The sequence below is a fragment of the Marmota flaviventris genome, chromosome 5 (assembly GCF_047511675.1).
Source record: "Marmota flaviventris isolate mMarFla1 chromosome 5, mMarFla1.hap1, whole genome shotgun sequence".
In the NCBI taxonomy this organism is placed as follows: Eukaryota; Metazoa; Chordata; class Mammalia; order Rodentia; family Sciuridae; genus Marmota; species Marmota flaviventris.
Window position 1 is genome coordinate 105,059,023 of NC_092502.1, and position 27,818 is coordinate 105,086,840.

At 34.4% G+C, this 27,818-nt stretch overlaps 1 protein-coding gene and 1 non-coding gene across 8 annotated transcripts in view; one reads left to right on the forward strand and one right to left on the reverse strand.

The window, feature by feature from the left end:
• The window catches only part of Bdp1 (BDP1 general transcription factor IIIB subunit), a 95,131-nt gene that overhangs the window by 12,026 nt on the left and 55,287 nt on the right, over positions 1-27,818 (forward strand). For 5 of the 7 annotated variants that reach the window (XM_071612490.1, XM_071612492.1, XM_027927987.2 and 2 more), the window contains exons 6-16: positions 199-332; positions 1,805-1,899; positions 6,568-6,622; positions 8,592-8,735; positions 13,077-13,346; positions 15,548-15,695; positions 21,057-21,179; positions 22,386-22,545; positions 25,355-25,446; positions 26,394-26,595; positions 27,395-27,534. In XM_071612490.1, coding sequence (XP_071468591.1) covers positions 199-332; positions 1,805-1,899; positions 6,568-6,622; positions 8,592-8,735; positions 13,077-13,346; positions 15,548-15,695; positions 21,057-21,179; positions 22,386-22,545; positions 25,355-25,446; positions 26,394-26,595; positions 27,395-27,534 — 1,563 coding nt within the window. The remainder of the gene's footprint in view (positions 1-198; positions 333-1,804; positions 1,900-6,567; positions 6,623-8,591; positions 8,736-13,076; positions 13,347-15,547; positions 15,696-21,056; positions 21,180-22,385; positions 22,546-25,354; positions 25,447-26,393; positions 26,596-27,394; positions 27,535-27,818) is intronic. The other 2 variants (XM_071612493.1, XM_071612495.1) reach the window with 2 other exon arrangements.
• On the reverse strand, positions 14,031-14,138 carry LOC114086668 (U6 spliceosomal RNA). Its single transcript, XR_003581668.2, has one exon. It is a non-coding gene; the product is annotated as a U6 spliceosomal RNA (small nuclear RNA).

Sequence of the window (27,818 nt, forward strand, 5' to 3'; positions counted from 1 at the left end):
TCTTGGTAATCACATTATAAATAACAATTCGTTAGTAAGTATGTATGTCTGAATATCTATGTATTTCAAATACATATTATTGTCATTTTTGTTCAAATGCATAGTATACTTCTAAAGTATAGCTGTTTAAATCTCATCTACTATTTGTCTTTTTACTTGTTTTTATTTTGGCTCTGTTTGAAAATGTGTTTCTTTCAGTTTAACTGTAGAAGTTTTAAGGACAAAAGGCCCCTGTGTTGTTGAGGAAAATGATCCTATATTTGAGCGTGGTTCTACAACTACATATTCCAGCTTTAGAAAAAATTATTATTCTAAGCCATGGTCCAATAAAGGTAACAAGTTTTCATTAAAAATTGTTTAAGTAAGTTACTTGAAATAAACTATATTTCTGGCTTAAATCAAATCTCTCTTAAGCTAAGTGAAATGTAAACTACCATGTTGTTTTCTGTCCAGCAAATTTTATTGACACCTCCCACCTGCTCCTACTGTGGAACTATATCCCTGGGTTTGTTTTTTTAAAATGTTTATTTTTGAGTTGTAGTTGGACACAATACCTTTATTTCACTTATTTATTTTTATGTGGTGCTGAGGATTGAACCCAGGGTCTCGCACATGCGAGGTGAGTGCTCTACCGCTAAGCCACAATCCCAACCCTTCCTGGTTTTAAATTAGAAATCTTTTGAAGAATTAGTTCTTTGGTCATTTTGTCTGATATCTTCCTGTGTCAAATTCTACTACAAAGAAATACCATTTAAATGAAAAAAAAAATCAACATTTCTAATGGTCATGATATTCTACTTAAGATAATTTATCTAGTAAAGATTCTATTTTTTTTCCCCCTCCTGTGTGCTAGGGAGTTGAACCAAGGACTTCATGCGTGCTAGGCATGCTACCACTGAACTATATCCCCAGCCCCCTAAAGTTATTATAGATAAAAATTAGGCTGTTAAAGTATATAGTACCTATTGCATGGTGATGCTTATTATTTACTTTTTATTATATAAACAATAGAGTTTTGGGAAGAAATTCAATCAAGACAGAAGGATATAGAGCAGAAGGAAAGAGTCTTTACTTCCTTTCTCTGACTACCCTATTCCTATTCTCCTGAGGTGACTTGTATCAAGTTTCTCATGTATTTTTTTTTTTTTTTTTTTAGCTAATTTTTTATGTAGGACTTAGGAAGTCTTAGTTGCACACATACCCGTTTCTGGCTATGACTGACAGTTTTCTTCAAGGTGTTTTGAATGAGACCAGAGAACAATGTCTTATTAAAAAATTCTGTCTGGGTGCAGTGGAGCATGACTATACTCCCAGAGACTTGTGAAGCTGAAATGGGAGGATTGCAAATTCAAGGCCAGCCTCAACCTAGCAAGGCCCTAAGCAACTTAGGGATACCCTGTCTTAAAATAAAAAATAAGGGCTGGAGTTGTAGCTCAGTGGTAGAACATTTGCTTAGCATGTGTGACAAACTGGGTTTGAGCCTCAGTACCACAAAAAAATAAATAAAGTCAGTGTAAAATAAAATAAAAAAGGCTGGGAATGTGGCTCAGTGTTAAAGCACCCATGGATTCAAGCCTCTGTGCCAAAAAAAAAAAAAAAAATCTGGCTGGTTTGGTATGAGCATAAAAATTTCTTATTCTACCCCCCCCCCTTTTAATGTTTCAAGATATTTGTTTAGATATTCCATGACTCTTTTTTCAATAAGAAAGTACTGTGGAATTTATTTTTAACTCATAATATGTGCTATGTAAGATTTCTTTCCTCTGAAAATACTTTTTAATGATTCTCTATCTAATTTTTACAGAAACAGATATGTTCTTTTTAGCCATTAGCATGGTAGGAACTGACTTTTCAATGATTGGACAACTGTTTCCTCACAGAGCAAGGATAGAAATTAAGGTAAAGTAAACTCATATATTTGTTGATTAGAAAAACTCAAAAGTTGCTAAATTTTTTTTAACTTTGGTTTTATTCATAATTCTTGATTTTTCACAGTGATGTTTATGTTACATTTTCCCTTTATCGCCTGAGAAGTAAAGCAATATTTCTCAATTCTATCATTGGTAAAATCTTTTTTAGTATTACTCTACTTAATTTGATCAAGTCTCTCATGTATTTGATCAAGTTTCTCATGGACTTGAGGGTGTACTAGTAAAGTTACTGAAATTAATTAAGAGTTGGACAGTGAATGAAAAGAGAAGATAAATATATAAGAACACCGTTTTTGGGGGTAATGGAGGGGATTTAAATTAATGCCTTGTGCATACTGGGCAAGAGCTCTACTATTGAGCTCTATCCCTATCCTTAAGAGTAGCCTTTGGAACACAAAATATATTACTAAATTTTCTAGGACAGCATAAAGAAAAGAATGGCATTGTTAGCAGTAGCAGTGATGTCAATTATAGCTGTAACATTCCTGGGAGGACTTTTTCTTCATACATGTTTCCTGAATTGGAGAGCCTCTGCATGCTATTACTCTGTTGCTGTAGTACATTACCCAGTCATGGTCTTTGGCCTTCATTTCCCACCTTATCATATTCATTACATTAATAAAAAATTGCCAATAGGGGAAAGATCATTTTTCCCTCTAGAACCAGATTAGACATTGATTGGTTGCCTGGGCACATTATGTAAGGTGCATTGTACAGTATGATGAAATATTCTTCCTCACTACATTACTGCATTTCTTCAAGAGATCAGAAACTGCTTATTCTGGTTTTTTTTTTTGGTATCAGAAATTGAAGCCAGTGGTGCTTAACCCACCGAGCCATATATCCACCCCTTTTTATTCTTTATTTTGAGACAGGATCTTAGTAGGTTGCTTATGACCTTGCTAAATTGCTAAGGCTGACTTTGAACTTATAATCCTCCTGTCTCAGCCTCCCAAGTCCCTGGGATTACAGGCATGTGCCACCATGCCCAGCTCATTTTGAGATTTTTTTCTAATTTTGTTCATGAGAAGAATATTGGTTAATGGTTTGTATTTTTTTTGGTTTGTTTCCTTTTTTTCTGAAATGCTGGGGATTGAATTCAGGGCCTTCTACATGCTAAGTGTGTGCTCTACTTCTGAGTCATTATAATTTTTTTTATATATATTTTTTAGTTGTAGTTGAACACAATACTTTATTTATTTATTTACTTGCTTACTTATTTATGTGGTGCTGAGGATCGAACCCAGGGCTTCACCTGTGCTAGGCGAGCACTCTATTGGTGAGCCACAACCCCATTCCCCCTTGTAATTTTTTAAAAATGTCTTTGTCTTATTTTGGTATAAGGATTATAGAAAATGTGTTGGAAAATGTTCCCTTGTCTGTTTTCTGAAAGAATTTAAGATTAATATTATTTCTCCTTTAATGTTTGATAGAATTCACTAGTAAAATCATCTAATCAGGTGATTTTCTTTGGAGGAAGACTTTAGATTATAAATTCAATTTTTAAAGTATCATTTAGGGCATTCCGATTTTCAGTTTCAACTGGGCACAATGGCATGTGCCTGTCTTCCCATATTTAGGAGACTGAGGCAGGAGAATTGATTTTGCCTAGGAATTTACAATTAGACCCTATCCTTAAAAAAAAGAAAAGTTTCAATTTCTTGTAACAGTTTTAATGCTACAGGCATCAGATTTCATGCTATCTCATTACTTATTTATCTTTATTTTTCCTTTTAGTACTGGGGATTGAACCCAGAGTCACTTAATCACTGAGCCATATCCTCAGCCCTTTTTTATTTTTTATTTTAAGATAAGATCTTGCTACGTTTCTTAGGGCTTTGCTAAGTTGTCAGGGCTGGCTTTGAACTTGAAATCCTTGGTTCAGCCTCTTGAGCTGCTGGGATTACAGGTGTGCACCACTAGGCCTGGCTCATTATTATTTTAATGTTTGTAGGATCTATGGTAATAACCTTGTTTGAGAGTTTGTTTTCTCTCCCTCCTCCCCCTTATCCATATACAAGTCTTTGCAATCAGTCAATTTGTGTTAATGTCAGGGTTAACTTTTTCTTTCCTTTGATGGTACTGGGGTTTGAAACTTGGATTTCCAACATGTGAGGCAAGTGCTCTGCCACTGAGCTATATCCTGGCTTTTTTTTTGTTACCAGGAATTTAACTCCAGGGCACTCAACCACTGAGCCACATCCCCAGCCCTATTTTGTATTTTATTTAGAGACAGGGTCTCACTGAATTGCTAAGTGCCTCACTTTTGTTGAGGCTGGCTTTGAACTCATGATCCTCCTGCCTCAGCTTCCCATGCTACTGGGATTATAGGCATGCATCACCATGCCCAGCTTCTATCTCAGTTTTTAAATTCCTTTTTTCTATTTTCTTTTGGGTTAATCAAATCTATTTTATCTGTTATATCATTTTTCTCTTTTTACTTTATACTTAACAGATAATAACCTTTTCTTGTACAAGGTATTGAATTCAGGAGTGCTTAGTCACTGAGCTAGAATCCCAACCCTTTTTATTTTTTATTTTTGAAACAGGGTTTTAAGGCTCACCTTAACTTGCCATCCTTCTGTCTCAGCCTCAGCCTCCTGAGTCTCTGGGATTACTAGTGTGTGCTACCATGCCCAACAACTTTTTTATTTTTTTTTTTAATTAGAGCATTATAGTTATACATAGTAGTTGAGTTCATTCTGACAAAAAATTGTACATACATAGAATTTGTTTTTAGTTCCTGTTCTCTTTCTTCTCCTGTTCCCTCCCCCTATCCTCCTTCCTGTAGTCTACAGGTCTTCCTTTTGCTTATCTATTTTATTTAGTTTTGATTGGTTCTTTCTTCTTAAATATAAGGGTGAAATTCCCTTGGTATATGTGCACATAGTACTATTTTTTAAAGTTCCTTCCACATTTCCTCCCCCTTCCCCTCACTTCTCCCTCCCTCTTTCCTTCTTCTACTCTACTGATCATCCTTAAATCTTTAGGATATTTGATCTTCCTCTCCTTCATTCTCTTCTTTTGCTCTAGCTTCCACATATGATAGAAACATTTGATTCTTGATTTTCTGAGGTTGGCTTACACAAATAATAACCTCTTGCTGGGTGCTGTAGCACATACCTCTAATCCTAGTTATTTTGGAGGCTGAAGCAGGGGTTTACAAGTTTGAGACTATCCTGGATAACTTAGTGAGACCCTATCTCAAAGTAAAATAATAATTAAAAAAAAAGGACTGGAATATAGCTCAGTGATAAACCCTTCTTGCCTTTAATCTCCAGTACCAAAAAACAAAAACAAAAAACCCTCTCACAAATGTACTTTTATTTGTTGCCAATCCCTGTGCTATGATCTTTAAAGTCCTTTTTTACTTCTACATGCCTTATAAACCCCATCTTATAATGAATTTAATGATTCTACAGTATACTTTTTGTTGGGTATGTTGAACCCTAATGCTTTAGGAGGCTACAATAAGAGGATTGCAACTGGCTTGCTTGGGCAGGTTAGCAGAACCCTGTCTCAAAATAAAAAAGGACCGAGGATGTACTCAGTGTTAACAGAGCACTTGCCTGGCATGTGTGAGGTCCTGGCTTCCATTCCTAGTACTGCCAAAAAAAAAAAAAAAAAAAAAGGGAGTCTTTAGTTTTTAAGAAATTTGAATAGAAAAACAAAGTTAGTCTTCAATATATTGAGTACATATTTACCTTTCCTAGTGCTTTTTTTTTTCTTTGTTTTGGTATTAGGGATTAAACCCAGGGGTACTTGACCACTTAGCTATATCCCCAGCCCTTTGTATTTTGAGTTTCTGAGGGCCTCACTAAATTTCAGAGGCTGGCTTTGAATTTGTAATCCGCTTGTCACAACCTCCCTAGTTGCTGGGTTACAATCATGTTCCTGCCTGGCTCTGGTGATTTTCATTTTTTCCTGTAGTTCTGAATGAGTACTCTACCTTTTTTTTTAAATATTTCTAGTTGTAGCTGGACACAATACCTTTATTTTCTTTCTTTATTTTTCATGTGGTGCTGAGGATTGAACCCAGTACCTCACACATGCTAAGCAAGTGCTCTACCACTGAGCTACAACCCCAGCCCAGTACTCTGCTATTGAAAAAATTTCTCTGCTTTCAGTTACCAAAATGTTCTTATTTCAACCCTGTTGGTTTTTGTCTTGTGGGTTTTTTTTTTTTTTTTTTTTTTTTTGTGATGCTAGGGATAAAAGCCTGAGTCTTGAGCATTCTAGATAAGCACTCTGCCTTGAGCTATATTCTAAGCCCTGCCTCAGCATCCTCTTCTTCCTCTCTTTCTCCTCTTCCTCCTTACTATTATTATTACTATTATTTTGCTATTGGGGATTTAACCCAGGGACACTCAGCTCCTGATCCATATCCCTAATTCTTTTATTTTTTAATTTGAGAAATAACAATAAGGAGGAGGAGCAGGATCAGAAACTTAGTATAAACCTTTCATCCTCATTTTAAAAAAGTGAACTTTAACTTGCCTTTTAGTGAAGGCATATTCAATTAGTAGAGAATAGTATGTTATTCATAACAGTTTTATTTTAATGTTTGCTAATTTTAAAAATAACCTTTACTCATTTAATGGGTGAAAATTACTATAAGTTTTGTTTCTCTTAACAGAATAAATTTAAACGTGAAGAAAAGACAAATGGATGGAGAATAGACAAAGCATTTCGTAAGTATTTCTGACCTCTTTTACAAAATATCATTTGAAGAGGCTAAAAAATAATCCTCTTTGGCTGTAGGTATAATCAAAATTACTCTTAAGATTTCATCTCACTCCTGTCAGAATGGCAATCATCAAGAATATAAGCAACAGTAAATGTTGGTGAGGGCTGGGATTGTGGCTTAGTGGTTGAGTGCTTGCCTAGCACGTAGGAGGCCCTGGGTTCGATCCTCAGCACCCCATAAAAATAAATAAATAAAGATATTAAAAAAAATGTTGGTGAGGATGTGGTGAAAAAGGTACACTCATACATTGCTGGTGGGATTGCAGATTGGTGCAACCACTATGGAAAGCAGTGTGAAGATTCCTTAGAAAACTGGGAATGGAACCACCATTTGACCCAGCTATCCCACTTCTTGGTTTATACCCAAAGGACTTAAAATCAGCATTCTATAGTGATGAAGCTATATCAATGTTTATAGCAGCTCAATTCACAATAGCTAGAACCAACCTAGGTGTCCCTCAATAGATGAATAGATAAAGAAAATGTGGTGTATATACTCAATGGAATATTACTCAGCTTTAAAGAAGAGTGAAATTATGGCATTTGCCAGTAAATGGTTAGATTTGGAGAATATCATGCTAAATGAAATAAGCCAATCTCACAAAACCAAAAGCTGAATGTTTTCTCTAATATGCAGATGCTAATTCACAATAGGGTGGGGACACTAAGGAAGAATAGTTATTACCTTAGATTAGGTAAAGGGAAGTGATGGGAGGGGAGAGGAGAGGATGTGAGGATAGGAAAAATAGTAGAATGAAACAGATATTATTACTGTATGTATATATGTGACTGCAACCAATACGATTCTGCAATGTGTACACTCAGAAAAATGAGAAATTATATCCCATCTATGTATGATAAATCCAAGTGCATAAATGCATTCTAATGTCATGTATAATTAATTAAAACAAATTAAAACATCAATTTATAGCTGGGCTTGTTGGCACAAGCCTGTAATCCCAGAGGTTTGGGAATCTGAGGCAGGAAGATTGTGAGTTTAAAGCCAGCCTCAGCAAAAGCAAGGTGCTAAACAACTCAGTGAGACCCTGTCTCTAAATTTAAAAAATTCAAAATAGGGCAGGGGATGTGGCTCAGTGGTTGAGTGCCCCTGAGTTCAATCCCTGGTTACCCTCCCCGCCCTCCCAAAAATGTCAATTTATAGCTGGGCATGGTGGCACATGCCTGTAATCCCAGTGGCTGGGGCGGCGAATGAAGGGGGGCTGAGGCAGGAGGATGGCAAGTTTGAGGCCAGTCTCAGCAACTGAGCAAGGCTCTAAGCCACTTAGTGAGACCTGTCTCAAAATTAACAGTAAAAGAACTGGGGATGTGGCTCAGTGGTTAGATGCTACTGGGTTCAGTTTCTGCTGTCCAAAAAAAAAAAAAAAGAACCAGACATGTTTACACATAGTTAAAAGTGTAGTTCAAATTTTGACAAATAATATGTATGTAATCACCACCCCAAACATGTATGGACCTTTTTTTTTTTTTTTTAAGATGGAACTTTTTATTGCTTAACAAGGTCAGTTGGTTCCCTTTCAATCAATTAAATTCTGTCCTCTTGACCCCAAGTAACCACTCTTCATTTGAATCACCATGGGTTAGTTTAGAATGTTCCAGAATATTTTATTCATGGAATCCTATAGTATGTACTGTTTTGTGCTTGGTTTCTTTTACTCCCTGTTTTTGAAATTAACTCATTTTGTTGCTTATATCACTAATTCTTTTTTTTAATTTTTAAACTAATAGTTTTTTCCTTTCTACATGGTCTGTTATGTACTTGTTTATCCATTATTTTGCTGGTAAATAAACTTGCTTTTGCTAATGTGCTATTTTAAAAACCAGAAATTCTTCTTCTTTTTTTAAAAAAATAAATACTTGAAGGTTCTTTTCCATTTTTTTTTTTTTTTTAAACAGAGGAAAAGCGTCCTTTTGACTTCGATTTTTTTGCTCATTTGCTTCAGAAAGTTCTTGCTGAGGAAGAGAAAAGAAAACAAAAATCCAGTAAAAGTCAGAATTTAAAGGAGAAGAAATCCTCCAAACCACGGAAAAATGTAAAAGGTATTAATTTTATAAGAAAGTGTTCAGTTTTACTTATTAATAATGAACTTTCAATATTGTCTCTCAGGAATTGAGAATTTAGGTACAGCTCAGGTAGTTGAGATCATGAGGGAATCCAATTGGACAGACTTAGTTTTTCTTTACTCAGCCAGTTGAGTGGGTCAAAACAGCAGTTCCTTATAAAATTTTATAATTGTCATGATTGGGCTACTTGACATCATTCTGGCAGTTAACAAATTTTTCTGGTTAATCAAAGAGCATCAGAGATTTTTAAGTGTCATGTTCTGTGTTTGGTTATTTATTATTATTGTTCTATAAAACAAATATGTTGTAAAATTATAATATTTAAAAAGTGGAACTCAGGGCTGGGGTTGTGTCCCAGTGTAGAGCATTTGCCTGGAATGTGTGAGGCCCTGGGTTTGCTCCTTAGCATCATAAATAAATAAATAAAGGTTAATTGACAACTAAAAAAAATATATAAAAAAAAAGGGTAGAACTCTAATATTTTTGGGGTTGTGACTATCTTGTATTCTTTGAGCATAGTTTAATTTCTGAAGGTTGACAGTGACTTGTACCAGGAAGAAAATTGCATTTGTGTGGGTATTTCTATTTTTAGGCTTTTATTTTATTAAACCTTTCAACTCTGGACTCTTAAGAATGATGTTCAGCTATAATCACATAATTTAAAGAAGCTTGAAACACATCCCAGGCCCCTTTCCATTGTTTTAATCACTGAAAAACAGCCCCAAAGATCCTACATTCCTATGCTCTCAGAATTTAAGATGGGGCAGAGGTAGGATTCAAGGTAGAATTGTGAGAGCCTGTGGTGGAGGTCTGCAAGACCACCACCACATTTTGTTATTGGTTAGGAGGACTAACAGTTTTCAGCACCCTATGTCTGGCATATACCAAAATTCCAGACTACCAAAAGGAAGAAAGTTCATCATAAACCATGTTATCTGTACAAACAGTTTAGGCACAGCAAGCCACTCTTATCAATTAGAGTAATAGAAACCTTCCCCAGACCATCATCCCGGACATGGTCCAATAGCCAACTCCTAAGCAGACCTTTCAGAAGATGACAGTGAAACCTGTTGTATTAACTCTTCTCTGTACAAAGCCAATCTAGAATTTCTTTTTCTAGAGTATGGTACCTCTATCTTTGATAACTGAAGTTACTTTATTCTTCTGGTAGCACTAAGATTGAATGTAAGGTCTTGTGCATGCTAGGCAAGTGCTCTACCACTGAGGCATACCCTCAAGACTTTGTTTTTTTTTTTAAAGTTCATTTTGAGACAGGGTCTTGCTTAGTTTCCCAGGCTGATCTTTGAATTTGTGATCTCCTCCTGCCTCAGTCTCCTGAGTAGCTGGGGTTACAGGTGTATGCCACTGTGCCCAGCTCATATTTCATTTATTAGCCAAAGAAATGTTTTTAAACTTACTATTTTTAGCTTTAGGAGATTAAGATGTATTAATTCTTCTTTGATTTTCATGTAAATAGCACGCATAACTCACTGTGTCTTATTTAATGTAAGAATTTTTAAAGATACATTATTATAACTCAAAATTTAGAAATTTGTGGTTATTTTGACTGAATAAATCAAGTGAATCAATCAAGTGTTTTTTCTCAATTTTGAAATCTTTTTTTCTTTTTTTACAGTCTGGGTTTTTTTTTGGTACCAGAGAATTAACCCAGAGGCGCTTTACCACTGAGCCATATCTCCCACTCTTTTTTTTTTTTAAATATTTATTTTTTAGTTTTAGGTGGACACAATATCTTTATTTTATTTTTATGTGGTGCTGAGAATCGAACCCAGTGCCTCACACATGCTAGGTGAGCACGCTGCCACTTGAGCCATATCCCCAGCCCCTCTCCCACTCTTTTTCTTTTTTTGAGACAGTGTCTTGCTAAATTGCTTAGGGCCTTGCTAAGTTGTTGAAGCTGGCTTTGAATTTGCAATTATTCTGCCTCAACCTTCCGAGTCTGTGGGATTATAGGCATACACCACCATGCCTGGTTTATTTTCACTTTTTAAAAAATGTAAGTGAATGAAATTGAATTTTATTATATTTTGGGATTGGATATTTTTAAAGAAAATATCTGATCAACCATGGTTTTGAAGTTAAATTTGCTCTTGGGTTGGGTGTCTGTTTTGTGCTGCTGTAACAGAATACCTGAGTCTGAGTAATTCATAGAGAACCAAAATTTATTTCTCATAGCTCAAGAGGCTGAGAAGCTCAAGATCAAGGCACCTGTCATCTGGCAAGGGCCTTCTTGCTCCTTCATCACATGGTAGAAGGTCAAAGAAAGAAAGCAAGAGGGGAATGAACTTGGCTCCTCTCAATACTGGTTATTAATTTTTCTGTGAGGACAGCACTCTTGGTCTAATCTCCTCATAAAGATGCCAACTCATGAATTGTTACAGTGACAATTAAATTTCAACTTGAGTTTTTTGAGGATATTCAAACCAAACATACTATTTTCATGGTGATCTCTATTATTTTTTCATTTTAATCTTTTGAAATAATTAAAAAATAATTCATGTTTTCACATATTTTATACAGTTGACTATTAATATGTCTACTGCATAAAATTGCTAGTAGGCAGGGCACTAGCAATTATTTTCAAATATTTGTTAAAAATATTTTTCTTTGAATTGGGGGTAGTGGCACACTCCTGTATCTCAGTGGCTTGGGAGACTGAGGCAGGAGGATTGCAAGTTCAAAGCCAGTTTTAGCAATTTAGTAAGGCCCTAAGCAACTTTTATCTCAAAAAAAAAAAAAAGTGTGCATGTGGGGGACCTTGTGTTATTTACACACAGACACACACACACACACACACACACACACATACATGCACACATATTTGTTGTTGTTTGTTGAAAAACAGAGAAAAAGGAAAAAATATGTGGAGGATTGGTCTCACAAAAATCAAAGTAATATCAGCTATAGAGTATAGGAAAGTGATCTGGAAGAGGGAGGGGAGGAGGGAAAGAGAAAATACTGGGTAATGATATTGGCCAAATTATATTTTTATATTGTGTGTGTATGAATATGTAACAACAGATTCAACCATTCTATACAATCAATGTACTAATAAAAAATATGAAAAAAGCACAAATGAGTGAAGATTAAATTCTTTTTTAATTTAGAACACCTGTCTACTACCATGGGCAAGATTCTAGTTCAATCCCTAGCATTACAAAAGCAAAAAATACTCCCCCCTTCAAAAGAAAAATCCATATAGATTTTTCCAGGCATGGTGGCACACTTGGACCTGTAGTCCAAGCAATATGGAAGGCTAAAGCAGGAGGCTCCCAAGTTTGAGAATTATCTCAGCAATTTAGCAAGACCCTGTCCCAAAATTAAAAATAAAAAAGGCTAGGATTGTAGTTCAGTGGTAGAGTTTGATTGAACTAGGGGGATTGAACTCAGGGGCACTCAACCACTGAGCCACATCCCCTGCTCCATTTTGTATTTTATTTAGAGACAGGGTCTCACTGAGTTGCTTAGTGCCCTGCCACTGCTGAGGCTGGCTTTGAACTTGTGATCTTCCTGTCTCAGCTTCCCAAGCCACTGGGATTACAGGTGTGCACCAGCCCACCTCGCTGAAGATTAAATTTTTAACACTCTCTCCCACCTGTTATAAACATTTTTCTGTTCATATATATGTGCTTATCTAAAGATGTATGTTTTATTAATAAAAATGGAATTAGAAATATACACATATTTCTGTCATTTGATTTTTTTTTTAAAATACAACAGTATGTTTTGAAATCTTTCACTTTACTGTATATGAACCCATCTTGTTATTGCTTTTGTGGATTATTTCGTGTTTATGTGGTGCTAGGGTTTGAACCCAGGGCCTTGTGCATGCTGAGTATGTGCTTTATCATTGAGCTACACTCTATATGGATGTTTTTTTGGTAGTGGGGATTGAATCCAGTGGTACTGTACCACTGAACTGCATTCCTAGCCTTTTTTATTTTTAATTTTGGGAACCGGGTCTTACTAAATTACTGAGATTATTCTCAAACTTGGGATCTTCCTGCTTCAGCTTTCCCTATTGCTTGGACTACAGGTATCTGCCGCCATGTCTGGCCGTATTCTACCTGTGTTCTTCTACTGAACTATGCCCCCAGCCCATCTCTGCATGGATTTTTAAATCATGAATGTATTGTAACTTATTTGGTTATTCCCTTTTGAATATTTTAGTTTTGTTCAATGTTTTGTTCACGTAAATAGTATTATAGAGGATATCCTTGAGTATTTATTTTCTCTACCTTTAATAATTTTTTTGTAGGTTGTTTATATATTTATCACTATTTCACTTATTTTCAGTGAGAAAAGTTACTAGTGAAGGAGTAAATGATGATCCCGATGAGTCTGGGAGTACTAATATTTCAGATACTCAGGAGGATGCTCAGACAGTTGAAGAAGAGTCTCTGACTTTATCAGGACAAGATTTAGAACAAGTTGTATTAGAACAAGACCGAAATGAAAAGAAAAAGAGAAGGAAGAATCAAGATGATGCTAATGAACAGGAAGTGAAAACTCTTTTAGGAAATTCCAGTGTTCAGTCAGTCCCTTTTAAAGAAGAAAAACACAAGAGTAAGTTTCTTATGCATTTTAATAGCCTTATATTACTTTAAGACGTACAATAATGTGATATATAACAGGTACTTTTCTTTTGGATAGATTGAACAATGCTATTTATGTATGTATGTATGTATGTTTTTATTTATTTGGTACTGGGAATTGAAGCCAGAGGCTCTTTATCACTGACCCATGTCCTTAGTCTCTCTTATTGAGACAGGGTCTCACTAAGTTGCTGAGATTAGCCTTGAATTCATAATTCTTCTTCTTCAGCCTCCCTAGTTGCTGGGATTGTAGGTATATGCTACTGTACCTGGCTTGTTAACTGATCTGTACTGATAGTACTGTGTTAGGTATTTTTAAAAAATTTTTTTTGGATGTTGATGGACCATTATTTTATTCATTTATTAATATACAGTGGTGAGAATCCAACCCAGCGCCTGGCAAGTGCTAGATGAGCGCTCTTTTTTTTTTAAGTTGTAGATGAACACAATATCTTCATTTTTATTTATTTATTTTTATGTGGTGCTTAGGATGGAACCCAGGGCCTCACACATGCAAGGCAAGCACTCTTGCCACTGAGCTACAACTCCAGCCCCCAGCCTTTTGTAATATATATATATATATTTTGAGTGCTCTATTGCTTAGCCACAACCCCAGCTCCTGTGTTAAGCATTTTTATCTTTTAAAATTTATTTTTCAAATACAGAATGCTTTACAAATTTGCATGTCATTCATGTATAGGGTCGATGATAATATTCTTTGTATTGTTCCTGTTTTTAGTATATGTGCTATCAAAGCAAGCACCCTTTTATTTTTAATTAAATGAAAAAAATTTATTGTTTAAAAAAAAGAGAAAAGCAGTCAGGCATGGTGGCACATACCTGTAATCCAGAGACTCAGGAGATTGTTCTTGGCATCTGTAGGCTCTGGGTTTAATCCCCAACATGAAAAAATAAAATCAAGTAAAGACAGGAAGAAAAAGTTGTAGCAGACCAGAACAACGTTTTATAGAATTTAAATATCATGCAGTTCATCTTCACTAATATGATTTTAATAAATTAATTCTGGTAGTTAAAGTAGTATGATTTTATAAGCCTAACATTATGCTTTTTTGTTGCTGTTACAAGAGACATTGCTTATAAAGCAGGAAAGATTACTGATTAAGATATCAGATTTTAGAAGTTAAACAGACTTTGTTTTTTAATGCTAGTTCTTGTATTTTTATTCTAGCTCTTGACATTGGACTGTCAGTTAATATATCTGAACTCAGATAGTTCTTCTCTATCATGGGTTAACAATGATACCTTTTAATAGGATTTTTGAGTATTAAGTGAGATAATACATCTGATAGACTTGCATTCTTGCTTTTTAGTAAGTAAATGGTAGCTGTTACCTTATTATTAATTATTACACTTCTGAAGGAACAAAAGAACAACCAAGTCCACTTTTAGCTTCCCAACAAGACATAATAAAGCAAGTCATTAACCACTTAAAATTTAAGAAAGATGCTGGGTATAGTGGTGTATGCCTGTAATCCCAGTAACTCAGGAGGCTGAGGTAGGAAGATCCCAGGTTTAAGGCCAGCAGCAACAATTTGACAAGGCCATAAGATACTTGAAGCACAGTCCTTTTTATCTGATTTTGTGTCTCAAAAAAAAAAAATGTATATATGTATATAAAATTGGCTGGAAATATGGCTCAGTGGTTAAGACGTCCTGGGTTTAGTCCCTGGTACCAAAAAAAAAAAATTCCCAGAAAGATAAGGGAAAATGCTACAAACTTCCCAGGAACTTGGGCTGATATTCAAAACACAAACCATTGTGAGTTGATTAAATTTTCATTACGTTCTAAAATAAGATCGTGTCTTACACATAAGAAGTTGAATGTTGATTGAATTGTTTTATGGGTAAAAAAGAGTCTTACATGTAAATATTTTTGTAGTTTTAAAAAAGAAGGTGTTTGGGCTGGGGTTATGGCTCAGTGGCAGAATGCTTACCTATCATGCGTGAAGCACTGAGTTCGATCCTCAGCACCACATAAAAATAAAATAAAGGTATTATTGTGTCTACCTATAACTAAAATATATATGTATGTATATTAATATTAATATATCTGTATATTAATATATATATATATATATATATATATATGAAAGAAGGTGTTTGTGTTTTTGCTGTAATTTTTTTAGAAATACATGCACTTTATATTCATAGGTAAAAGTCCATCTTCAAGGCCTGAAGTAAATGAAGGTGAAAGCAATAAGGAACAGAAGCTTCCCTGTGCACAGAACAGAGATGACATTGTGAGTTTAGCGTCTGGTGAAAAAGTTGAGAAGAGAGCTGACCCTGTCCTTTCAGAAAGGTATTTTCTATATCTTCACTGGCTTTATCTCATCTTTTGATGAGAGAGTAGTGTTGAATTCTCTAACTGTAATTGGAGATTTGTATTTCTCTTTTTCGTTTATTTATTTATTTATTTTTTTAAATGGTATTGGGAATTGAATCTGGAGGTACTCTACCAGTGTACTATGTGAACTATATCCCCAGCCCTTTTTATCTGATTGATTGATTGATTGATTGATTTTTAGAGAGAGAGAGAATTTTTTCTTTTAGTTTTCGGTGGACACAACATCTTTATTTTATTTTTATGTGGTGCTGAGGATCGAACCCAGCGCCCCACGCATGCCAGGCTAGCACACTACCGCTTGAGCCATATCCCCAGCCCCACTTTTTATCTGATTTTGACACAGGGTCTGGCTGGTCTGAGAAAGATTCTGAGGCTGTTCTCAAATTACAGTCCTCCCTCAGCTTCCCAAGTTGCTGGGATTACAGATGTGTGCCAGTGTACCCAGCATAGTTCTGTTTGTTTTTATGTCATTTATTTGAAGCTTTGTTGTTAGTTGCATAAATACTGTATCATCTTGCTGAAATCTCTTATTATATACTGTCTTCTACTGCCCCGCCCCCCTTTCCTCTCTCTTTTTCAGTACTAGGGGATTGAACCAAGGAATATTCTACAACTGAACTACACCTCCAGCATCCCCGACTTTTTTTTTTCCCCAGGAGGTAGCCAGAAGTTGCTGTTTTATTTTCCTAGGTTAAAGACATTTACTTAGAATGAAATGGGTTTCTAAATAATCACTTTCATTCTAAATGAGTCTACCTAGGAAGAAAAAGCTATTAAGTCATCAATGTACCTTCCCCATCCCTTTTTTTTCCTTTTTCTTTCTTTTTTTTTTTTTAAAGAGAGAGAGAGAGAGAGAGAGAGAGAGAGAGAGAGAGAGAGAATTTTTTTTAATATTTATATTTTAGTTCTTGGTGGACACAACATCTTTATTTTATTTTTATGTGGTGCTGAGGATTGAACCCAGCACCCTGCGCATGCCAGGCAAGCGAGCTACCACTTGAGCCACATCCCCAGCCCATCTTTTTTTTTTTTTTTTATGAAATAATTTATTTATTCTAATTTGTTATACACAATGGCAGAATGCAATTCATTTCATATTATACATATAGAGCACAATTTTTCAAGTCACTGATTGTACACAAAGTGTTTTCACACCATTTGTGTCTACCTACATGTACTTAGGGTAATGATGTCTAAGTCATTATACCATCATTCCTACCTTCTTTCCTCCTCCCTTCTCCTCCCTCCCCTTTGTCCTTTTCTTTTTTCTTACTTATTTTTTTTTTTTCAATTGTAGATGGACACAATATCTTTGCTTATTTATCTTACGTGGTGTTGAGGATCTAACCCAGGGTGTCACACATGCTAGGCGAGCGCTGTACCACTGAGCCACAACCCCAGCCCACCTCAGCTCTTTTTATTTAATTTTTTAAACATTTTGAGACATGCTCATATGAAGTTGCCAAAGTTAACTTTGAACTTGTGATCCTCCTTCCTCAGCCTCATGAGTAGTGGAATTATAGGCTTGCAGCACTGTGCCTGGTATCGACTGATTCAGATCTTTTTTTCTGACAATACTTTTGCCTTCTTTTGGTTAGTGTCTGCATGGGTTTATACGTGTGTGTGTGTGTGTGTGTGTGTGTGTGTGTGTGTGTACACACACGCTGGGGATCAAACCCAGGGCCCTACGCTCTCTTATTGTTTTCTATAAAGATTTTCTTTTTGGGACTGGGGATACAGATCATTGGCATTGGTACAAGATTTTCTCTTTAGTTTCATCAGACTGAATGTGATGTTTCGTATCTTGTGTGTTCTAAAATGTAGTTTATTTTTGAGGGGGTGGGTGTCAAACCTACAGCCTTGTACAGTCTAGGCAAGTGCTATTACCACTAAGTTACATCCCTTGCCCCTCTTAAGAAAATTTTAAGTGTATAATGCAGTACTGTTAATTATAAGAACAGTATAGTATAGCAGACTTATGACATTTTTTTCATCTTGCATTCTTGAAACTCGATTCATTGGATGGCAACTCCCCGTTTTCTCCTCATCCCAGCCTTGGGCAACCACCAATCTATTTTGTTTCCATGAGTTTGATTGCTTTAGAGACCTAATAAAAGTGCCTTATTTCACTTAGTTTACAAGCTTACTTTACTTAGTTTTCAAGGTTTATCTGTGTTGTGCATATGGCAGAATTTACTTTTTATGCCTGAATAATATTCAGTTGCATGTTGGGTTGTTTCCATCTCTTAACTAGTGAGTTATGCAGTGAAAATAAAAGTGCAAAAAGTTTTTTTTTTTTTGAGATCCTGATTTAATTAAAAGAACTCCAGAACTGGGATTGATGGATCATATGGTAATTCTCCTTTTTTTTTTTTTTTATTGGTCTCAGGGATGCTTAAACACTGAGCCACATCCCTAGCCCTTTTTGGTTTTGTATTTTGAGACAATGTCTTGCTAAGTTACTTAGGGGTTTGCTAAGTTTCTGGGCCTGGCCTCAAACTTGTGAACCTCCTGTCTCAACCTCCTGAGTCACTGGGATTATAGGCATGTGCCATTGAGCCTGACTAATTTTAGTGTTTTGAAGAACTCTCCATACTGTTTCCAGTACCTGGTATTCCAATTTATGTTCCCACCAACACTTTTATTATTAAGGGTTCATTTTTATATATCCTGTGACTATTTTTTTTTTAAATCTTTTATTGAGTTTTATGGTAACTAGCGTCCTAACAGGTGATACCTTGTTTTGATTTTCATTTTCCTGATGATTAGTGATATTGTACCCCTTTTCATATACCTTTTAGCTATTGGAGTTCTTCTTTGGATAATGTCTGTTAAATTCTTTGTCCATTTTAAAATTTGATTATTTTTAGCTTTGTTCTTTTTCAAGATTTCTTTTTTAAAAAATGTATTCTGCTTGGATTCTCTGATCTTTTTGGAATTGTGATTTGAGTTCTTTTCATTATTGAGTTTTTTTCATATTCTTAGTTATTATCTTTTTCTCTACTGTGGTTTAAAAATATATATATACACACATATATGTATATACCAATTTATATATATAATATGTATATATGCGTGCGTATATGTATATATGTGTGTATATGTATATGTGTGTGTGTGTGGGTATATTAGATATATTAACTTTTTTTTGTTGTTGTACCAGGATTGATCCCAGGGCATTTAATCATTGAGCCACATCCCCAGTCCTTTTTTATATTTTATTTAGAGACAGGGTCTCACTGAGTTGCTTAGGGCCTTGCTAAGTTGCTGAGACTGGCTTTGAATTCGTGATCCTCCTGCCTCAGCCTCCCAAGCCCCTGGGATTATCATTAAGAGTTCTCTCTATTTTTTTTTGCCAGCTATTATACTTAAACCTCCCAGTCAATAGCTTGCCTTTTACTTTACTTATAGAGTCTTTGTTAACAGAAGTTATTTTTTTCCAAGTGTTAAGAAACCCTTAACATCGCAAAGATATTTTCCCACACTACTTCGCCTGGCTGTGTGAACCCATTTTTAAACATATAGTTCAGTAGCATTAACTATACTTACATTTTTGTGTACCAATCACCATTTCTAAAACCTTTTTGTATTTTCAAACCAAAATTCTAAGTTGTGCAGTAATTCCCATCTACCCTAAACCCTAGTAATCTCTAATCTGCTTTTCCTCTTTATGAATCTACCTGTTCTAGGAACTTCTACACTACATTTCAGTGTAATTATACACTATTTCTCAGTTGTTTGTTGTTGGTTGACAGTTTAGACCTCATTTTTTTTTCTTTTTTTGAGGTATTGGGGATTGAACCCTAGGCTTCGCATATGCTAAGAAATCACTTTACCAGTGAGCTATACCCCTAGCTCTCAGTTTATAATTTAAAGTGTGACTTCAAAGATAAAACTAATTTCAGAAATTATGCACAAAACCATACTTATGACTTATTCTGTTATAGGAACAAAACAACAATCTTGTAATAACTGTTAAAATCCCAACAAGTTTTGGAAAACAGTAAATTGATTGAAAAATTGTCTGCAAAAGCTATGAGTTATGAATGGTAAAGAAAGTTTTGAAAAACAGCTGTGGAGAGGGAATATATTAAGGGTTATTCTAAAGCTAGAGTAAAGTACTGTGATACTGATAACAGGCATAGACAGATTTATTCAGTGGAACTGAATGTCTAATGTAGGAAAAGACATTTGGGAATCTTTTATGGCAGAGGTCGCTTTAGAAATGAGTGGGCAAAGATTAAACTAACTATTCATTAGGTGGTGCTGAGATATGAAAAAGATAATATTATATCCCTATTTTGCCCTGTCAAATTTTAACTTCCTGATGAATTAAGGACTACACATATAAGAAAATATCTTTAAAGGTTTTAGAAGAAATGTGGGAAATATCTTTGCGATGTTAAGGGTTACTTAACACTTGGGAAAAAATAACTTCTATTAACAAAGACTCCATAAGTAAAGTAAAAGGCAAGCTATTAATTGGGAGGTTTAGGTATAATAGCTGGCCAATAAAAATATATAGGGAACTCTTATTTATTTTTTTTAAAGATTGATGTGATTTTTTTATACCTTTATTTTATTTTAAATAAAAATATTTATTTTTATGTGGTGCTGAGGATCAAATGCAGCACCTCGCACATGCTAGGCAAGTGCTCTACCACTGAGCCACAGCCTCAGCCCCTATAGAGAACTCTTAATGAACTCTTAATAATACATCAGGAAAAGAGAAACACCTAGTAGAAAAAATAAGCAAAAAAATAAATAAAATAAAAAGACTAAATATGTGTTGAAACAGTGCTAGGTAATGTGTGACTATCAGTTATATTATTGTTAGTTGATATATTTCATAATAAAAAATAATCTTTGCTTTCCATAGTAGTGTTAATAACTGCAATTTGTGCTTTTGGAAACTGTGTCCTCATTTTATATGACTTTTGGTTAACAGTCCCATGCAAAGCAAGGACTGCCTATATAAAATTTTAATGAAAACTAATTCCTAAATATCATTATAATTTTACACACACATTTGATTTGTGAATCCCTTTGAATTATAGTTTTTGATTTTGGCACTTCTTGAGTTCTCCCAAGCCTATTGGTGGTATGTGGTGGTTACTTTCTCTGAAGGTACAGGTCTTTATAACATTATGCAAGAAGTATCATAGAAAAGCCAGCATAGCTTGTGCTTATTCCATAATGAGGGATAATTTTCCAAAGTATTGGTGTTATCTATTAAAAATTTTTTAAATAGTATGAAATAATGTATTACTAGAATTTTTTTTTTTTTTTTTTGCTAATGTGTCTTCATTTCCTTAGTAATCAACAAGATACCATGCCAGTAGCAACTGAGTTTTCAGAATTAAGCACTTCAGATTTGCCTCCATCAGAAGTTGAAATTAGAACAGGAGAAAGAAATGTTGACCTGAAGAATAAATCACTGTAAGTATTTTATATGATAGGATTTTTCTTTTCTTCATAATTTAATAAGGTTCTCAATTTTTTAAATTTTTTTTCCTGTCTTAGTAATTGAATCCAGGGCTTACAAGTGCTAGGCAAACCTCTACTATTGAGCCAACCCCCAACCCTTAATAGCATTCTTAAATTATAGCATTTTATTTAGGAATTACAAGGGATCATTAACATATAGACCATTTATTTTATAATTTAACTGTGGTCTTGTTAGTGCTATATCAGGGTTTTTTACTTTATATTCCATTATACAAATTTTCTTTTTCATATTTGATGTGTGAGCTTTCAGCAAGGTGGTAATTTAGCAGTGAACTTCTAAAATAGTTCAGAAGATTAAATATTTGCTATGAGATTTTACTTGTAGTGGTTTGAGTTATTTTTATTTCTTTCAAAAATAGTAGCTTTTTTTTTTTTAAAATCAGAAGTTGAACCCAGGACAATCTACTTCTGAGCTAAGTCTCCACCCTTTTTATTTTGAGACAGGCTCTGGCTAAGTTTCCTAGACTAGCTTTAAACTTGGAAACTTCCTGCCTCACATCCCCAGTTGCTGGTGTTATAGGCATGGACCACAATGCAATAGGTACATTCATATGGTTCAGACATTAACTGCTATGAAATGGCTGGGTCGTGGTGGTGGCACATGCCTATAATCTTACTAGCTCCGGAGGCTGAGGCAGGAGGATTGCAAGTTCAAAGTCAGCCTTAGCAACTCATCCATATTACTTCTATGGTTTAATTTAAATCTTTGATCTACTTCACATATATTGTCAGCACAGTATAAGAGGTGATGCTTGTTTTATTTTTTTCTCAATGTTATTCAGTTTTTTCATCACCATTTATTTAATTTTATCTAGTATATTTTTTAAAACACTGTATTTTGTATTTCATTTTTTCTTCACTGTTTTGAGATGCTACCTTTATTATGTGTTAAAATATACATTTTAGAGCCAGTGTTTGGAATTTGTTTCATTTATCTGTTTATTCATATGTTAATACCACTACCTGCATTAATTATTGATGCTCAGCAGTATATTTGTCACATCTAATAGAACAAGTTAGTCTCTCAATTTTCTTTGCCATTTCTATAGTAAGTAAACTTTCAAAGAAATTCTTTCTGGTTCAGAATTTTACTTGAACATAACTGCATGTTGCTTACAGTTTAAGTAATTTTTTTAGGGAGACGGATCCGGCAGAAAATGTAAAACCAATTTTGAGAGGTCGACTCCAGAAACCTAAACCGAATCTATCAAGAGCAGTTGGGAAGAAATCAACTCGTTCACAAAACAAAACAGATGCAGAGAGCAAGAGTTCATGTTCAGAAACTTCAGTTGAGAAGGTATGACATAGGAGACGTACTGGAATTAAAATTATAAAATAAAATTTTTTCCTAAGAAATTGGTAATAAAAGTATTCACCTTGTGGGCTGGGATGTAGCTCAGTGGCAAAGCGTCTGCCTTGCATTCTCAAAGCCCTGGGTTTGACCCCCAGTTCCAAAAAAGACAAAAAAAAAAAAAAAGAACCCTACCCCCCCCCCAAAAAAAAAAAATTCACCTTGTAATTACAGATGACTGTTACTGATATTAAAACCAATAAAATAACTTACACATCAACGTTAGTTAGGTTTGTTCCTATCTTATTAGTCTCTTGTTTACATATTTTTTTAATTATATATTTTTTAGTTGTTGATGGAGCTTGCTTTATTTATTTATTTATAGGTAAGCACACTACCACTGAGCTACAACAGCAGCCCTTTGATATATTTTCTTTTTAAAAAAATTTCTTTTTAGTTGTTGATAGAACTTTATTTATTGACATGTGGTGCTAAGACTTGAACTCAGTGCCTCACACATGCTAGGCAAGTGCTCCACCACTGAGCTACAGCCCCAACCCCTCTTATATATTTTCTTTAGAGCTAGGGGACGTATCATTTGAAACATCCTCAGTAATGATAAATCTTTTGTTTACTTACATAAAAACTTTTTAAAAAATATTTCTTAAACCATCTATACATTATACCCATAGTACTTTTATCTGAACATAGGCAGTCACATTCCTATTTGTACTTTATGAACTTTCTCTGTGTATGAAAACATTTCTCTAGTGCCTAACCATGATGTGTACAATAGTTAAAACATTTTTTTCTCTGGAGCTATTCATGTATATATTCTTGGGTCTGATTGAACTTTTAAATAATGTATTGGGCTGAACATGGTAGCACACTCCTATAATCCCAATGAAGGCTGAGGCTGGAGGATTGTGAGTTCAAAGCCAGCCTCAGCAACTGAGCAAGGCTCTAAGCAACTCAGTGAGACTCTGTCTCTAAATAAAATATAAAAAGAGCTGGAATGCGCCTCAGTGGTTAGGTGCTCCTAGGTTCAATCCCTGGTACCACAAAAATAAATAAATAAATAAATAGATAGATAGATAAATAAATAAATAAAAATGCATTGGATTAACATTATTGATTTACCTGATCATTTCTCTAATGGATTATATGATTGTTTTGTTTTTCTTTAATTTTTAAAAATAAGCAATTTTGTAAGTAGGGTTTTCTCTTCTTCTTCCTTCTTTCTTCTTTCTTCTTCTTTGGTTTTTTTTTTTTTTTTTGGTACCAGGTATTGAACCCAGGGGCACTTAAGCACTGAGCCACATCCCCAGCCCTATTTTGTATTTTATTTAGAGACAGGGTCTCACTGAGTTGCTTAGTGCCTTGCCATTGCTGAGACTGGCTTTGACCTTGTGATCCTCCTGCCTCAAACTCCTGAGCCGCTGGGATTGCAGGCATGGTGCTACTGCACCCAGCGTAAGTAGAGTTTTCTTAAAGAAACGATATTTTTATGGGTCATGGGGATTATATTATTGGTTCAAATTAAAATATTTTTATGGTTCTTATGCATTGTCAAAGAATCTATTTACATTGCTGTTAGCATTGAGTGAATGTTCCTGTGTCCTTCTGTCTCTGAGAATTATATTAGAAAAATTTAATTTTGGCTAAATCGCTTTTTAAAACATTGGCCAGCTTTCTTTCTTCAGTACTGGGAATTAAATCCAGGGCCTTGAACCACCAAGCTACATTCCCAGCCCTTTTTATTTTGAGACAGGTTTTTTGTAAGTTGTATAGGCTGGCTTCAAACTTGTAATCCTTCTACCTAGCTTCCCAAGTAGCTGAGGTGATAGGTGTGTGCCACCATGCCTGGCCATTGATCAGTTTTGATTAGTTATTTTCTTAAGTGAAGTATCTTTCTTAGCTTTTTTGTGGGGGGAGGGGAGATGTGTGTTTTTTGTACAGCTATCTTATCCTAATCTTAATAATAGGATTTTATTCTAGAAAATTTGGAAAATACAGGTTGATTTAAAAATCAAAACAAAAATAAGTTGTAATTTCATTATCCAGATGCAACCAGTCTTTTCACATTTATCATCCTAGGTTTTCTTTTATAAAATTGAGTAGTGATATGAATTTAATTTTATATCTTTTGGTATTTAACATTTCACAAATGTTTTTTTTTCATATCATTAAACTTCTGAAAAACATGTTTTTGCTGGGCATGGTGGCACACACCTGTAATCCCAGCTACTTGGGAGGCTGAGGCAGGAGTATTGGAGGTTCAAGGACAGCCTCCCTAAGCAGCTGAGCGAGACCCTATCTCAAAATAAAAAATAAAAAAAGGGCCAGGGAAGTGGTTCAGTGGTAATATGCCCAGGGTTCAATCCTCGGTACAAGGCAAAAATGAAAACATGGTTTTTAGTGATACTCTTACAGTGGTGTGTAACCGAACTTATTTAATTATTTTCTCATTTTTGGAAAATTTGTCTGTCTGCAGTGTTTGCTATTTTATTTAATGTTCCATTGAACAATCTAGTGTGTAGATATTTTTCCATTTACTTTCTTAAAAGTCTTCACAAGATATTACTGAGTCAAAGGATATGAACATTTTCAAGACTCTTCAAATTGAAAAGGGCTGACTATTAATGAATGAGATTATTTGTTTTATAATATTCTCATTTGCATTTAGGATTATTAGAAAATCTTTCCTGGTGTAAATACAAAAAATGCAATTTCATTGTTTTAATTTTCATTTGTTTCTAACAAAGTTTGAACTTTTTAATAATAAGTAGATTAACTGTAAAAATTAAATTCACAGAATCACATGGAAAAAAATGAAGTGAATACAGGTGACTGTTTTGAAATGGAGAATACAGAAAGAGAGAACCTAGAAGCTGAAACTGTATCTAAGTAAGTACTTAGAAAGTAATACAAAAGTAGTTAACTTTTAGGAATGATTCTAATCACTTGTTTTCTGCTTGATAAACTCTATTACTATTTTCATCTAATTTAAGTCCATTTTCAACTATAGGTGGTGATGAAACATTTTAGTAATGTTTTCTATGCTTGATATCATAAATACAAATTATGGCTTGGACCCATTGAATTAGCAATTACATTTGTAATTTTCACAATGTGTTGTTAAATACAGGAATGGTTAAGATAATATTTCTGGAAAATTTTATAGTAAGGGATTTCAGAAGGGATTATTTAACTCAATGTGGAGAACCATAACAACTCCACTCCAGTGTGACTTTAACCAGTAGGTTCTGGGCTATTTCAGGTGGTCCAATTTATACTATAATTTGGTACTAATATCCTGGAATTGTATAACATTTAGTAGTATTCTGTATGAGGCATACTAGTATTACATCCTTGATTGATGTAGATTTTTCCAGTTTTTTTTTTTTCCTTCTTTTTTTGTGATGCTGGAGATTGAATCCAGGACCTGACGTAAGCTTCAAAAGTGCTCAACCACTGGGCTACCTCTCCATCCCTTTTTTATTTGATTTTGAGACAGCGTTTTACCAAGTTGCCCATGCTACCCTTGAAGTTGCCATCCTTCTGCTTCACCTTTCCAAGTAGTGAGGATGACAGGTGTACACTACCATACCTGGCTGACCAATTTTGTAATGAAAAATTGATTTAAAAATATTTTTTGTAGTCAGGCTTCCAGGATTATATCTGTTCAAAAGAGTAGGGACTAGATGTATGAATAACCTTGAAGATGTTCTTGAGGATACCTGTGAATTATTTTATATTCTGAATTGTTTTCTCATTAATATCATGGAGAAGGAAATACTAAAAAACAATCAGTTTGTGACTTCAAAATAAACATTGATTTTATTTTTTTGTAGTTCTAGTTTGAGTGACAAATCTTGTCTGCATGAAGATAATCAACCAAAGGCTTTTAGACCTACACGACCAATAAGGGGCCGATTACCAAGGCCAAAGCCAAATATAGGGAAAGCTGCAGAAAGAAAAGAAATTCTTGGATCACAGGAAAAAATTGGGGTTGATAGGGAGAATAATGAAAATGAGTCCTGTGTTGGTGGAGAAGTAAGTACTTTGATTTTTTTTCACATTGTGTTAAGTAAGTACATAGTCTTAACATAAATCTCTCATTCCTTTTAAAAACAACAAATGGCTAAATAGTTTGTGTTTCTTTGATTATTAAATTTATCGTCAAAATTTCATAGATACCAGTTTTGCTAACTGTAAAGCCATTTTAGATTTTGATCATTGACATGATTTGTAATTTGCTTTCACATTCCCTCATATTTGGACTTGCTTTTTCCCTATTACTCAACGAATTTCTGAATTACCCTTTCCATTTGAAAAGATAGTTAAATGAGTAACTTTTAGTATTGGCTCAAATAGAATAAGATGTTGAAAGTTTCCCTCTAAACCATAATTCCAGGAACAAAGATCATGAATTTTAGATTATTTATTATTATTATTTATTATAAAGACTATTCTTTATAAGAAGGTTGGTATGATGTAAGATTTGGATTTCCTCTGTTGTAATTTATCTGGTTGTAATGCAATTATAATAAATAGAAAGATTCAGAAAGAGGGACACCATGAAATAATTCTCACAGATCAGTCTAAAATAGTTACTTGCTTTATGATTTGGCAGAAAAGAATGGGAGCTTTGAGATAAGGTAAAAGTTTTGGCTTATGAAATTTTTCTGAGATACCTAAAGAAAATACATTTAAAAAGAACCCTTTGAATTTCATTTTATAGTTTTGAAGTTTTTTTCATTTTTCTCATATAACAAAATATTCAGTGCAATTTTTAAAAATTATCTTTGATTGTGAAATCTAAAATATTAAAAAATTTTTCTTTGTTATTAAGATTCCTCAACAAATAGAAGATCAGTCATGTAAAAATTTCAATAGGGAAATGTCACATGTCATATCACAACCTGAGAGAAAAGATTCTTCTTTTCAAAAAGTGGAACCAGATGAGCCCAAGACTCTTAGTGAATGTCTAAGGTAAGCATCATTTTATTGATGATGTAATTTTTGAATTTTGTATAGTTTTTTTTTTTTTGGTACTAGAGAATTAACCCAGGAGCATTTTTGCCACAGAGCTACATCGTACCCAGCTCTTTTTTTTTTTTTTTTTTAGTATATATTTTTAGTCGTTGATGGACCTTTATTTTCCATTCATTTATTTATATATGGTGCTGAGAATTGAACCCAGTGCCTCACACATGCAAGGCAAGTGCTCTTCCTCTGAGCTACAACCCCATCTCCCCATTTATTTTCTATTTTGA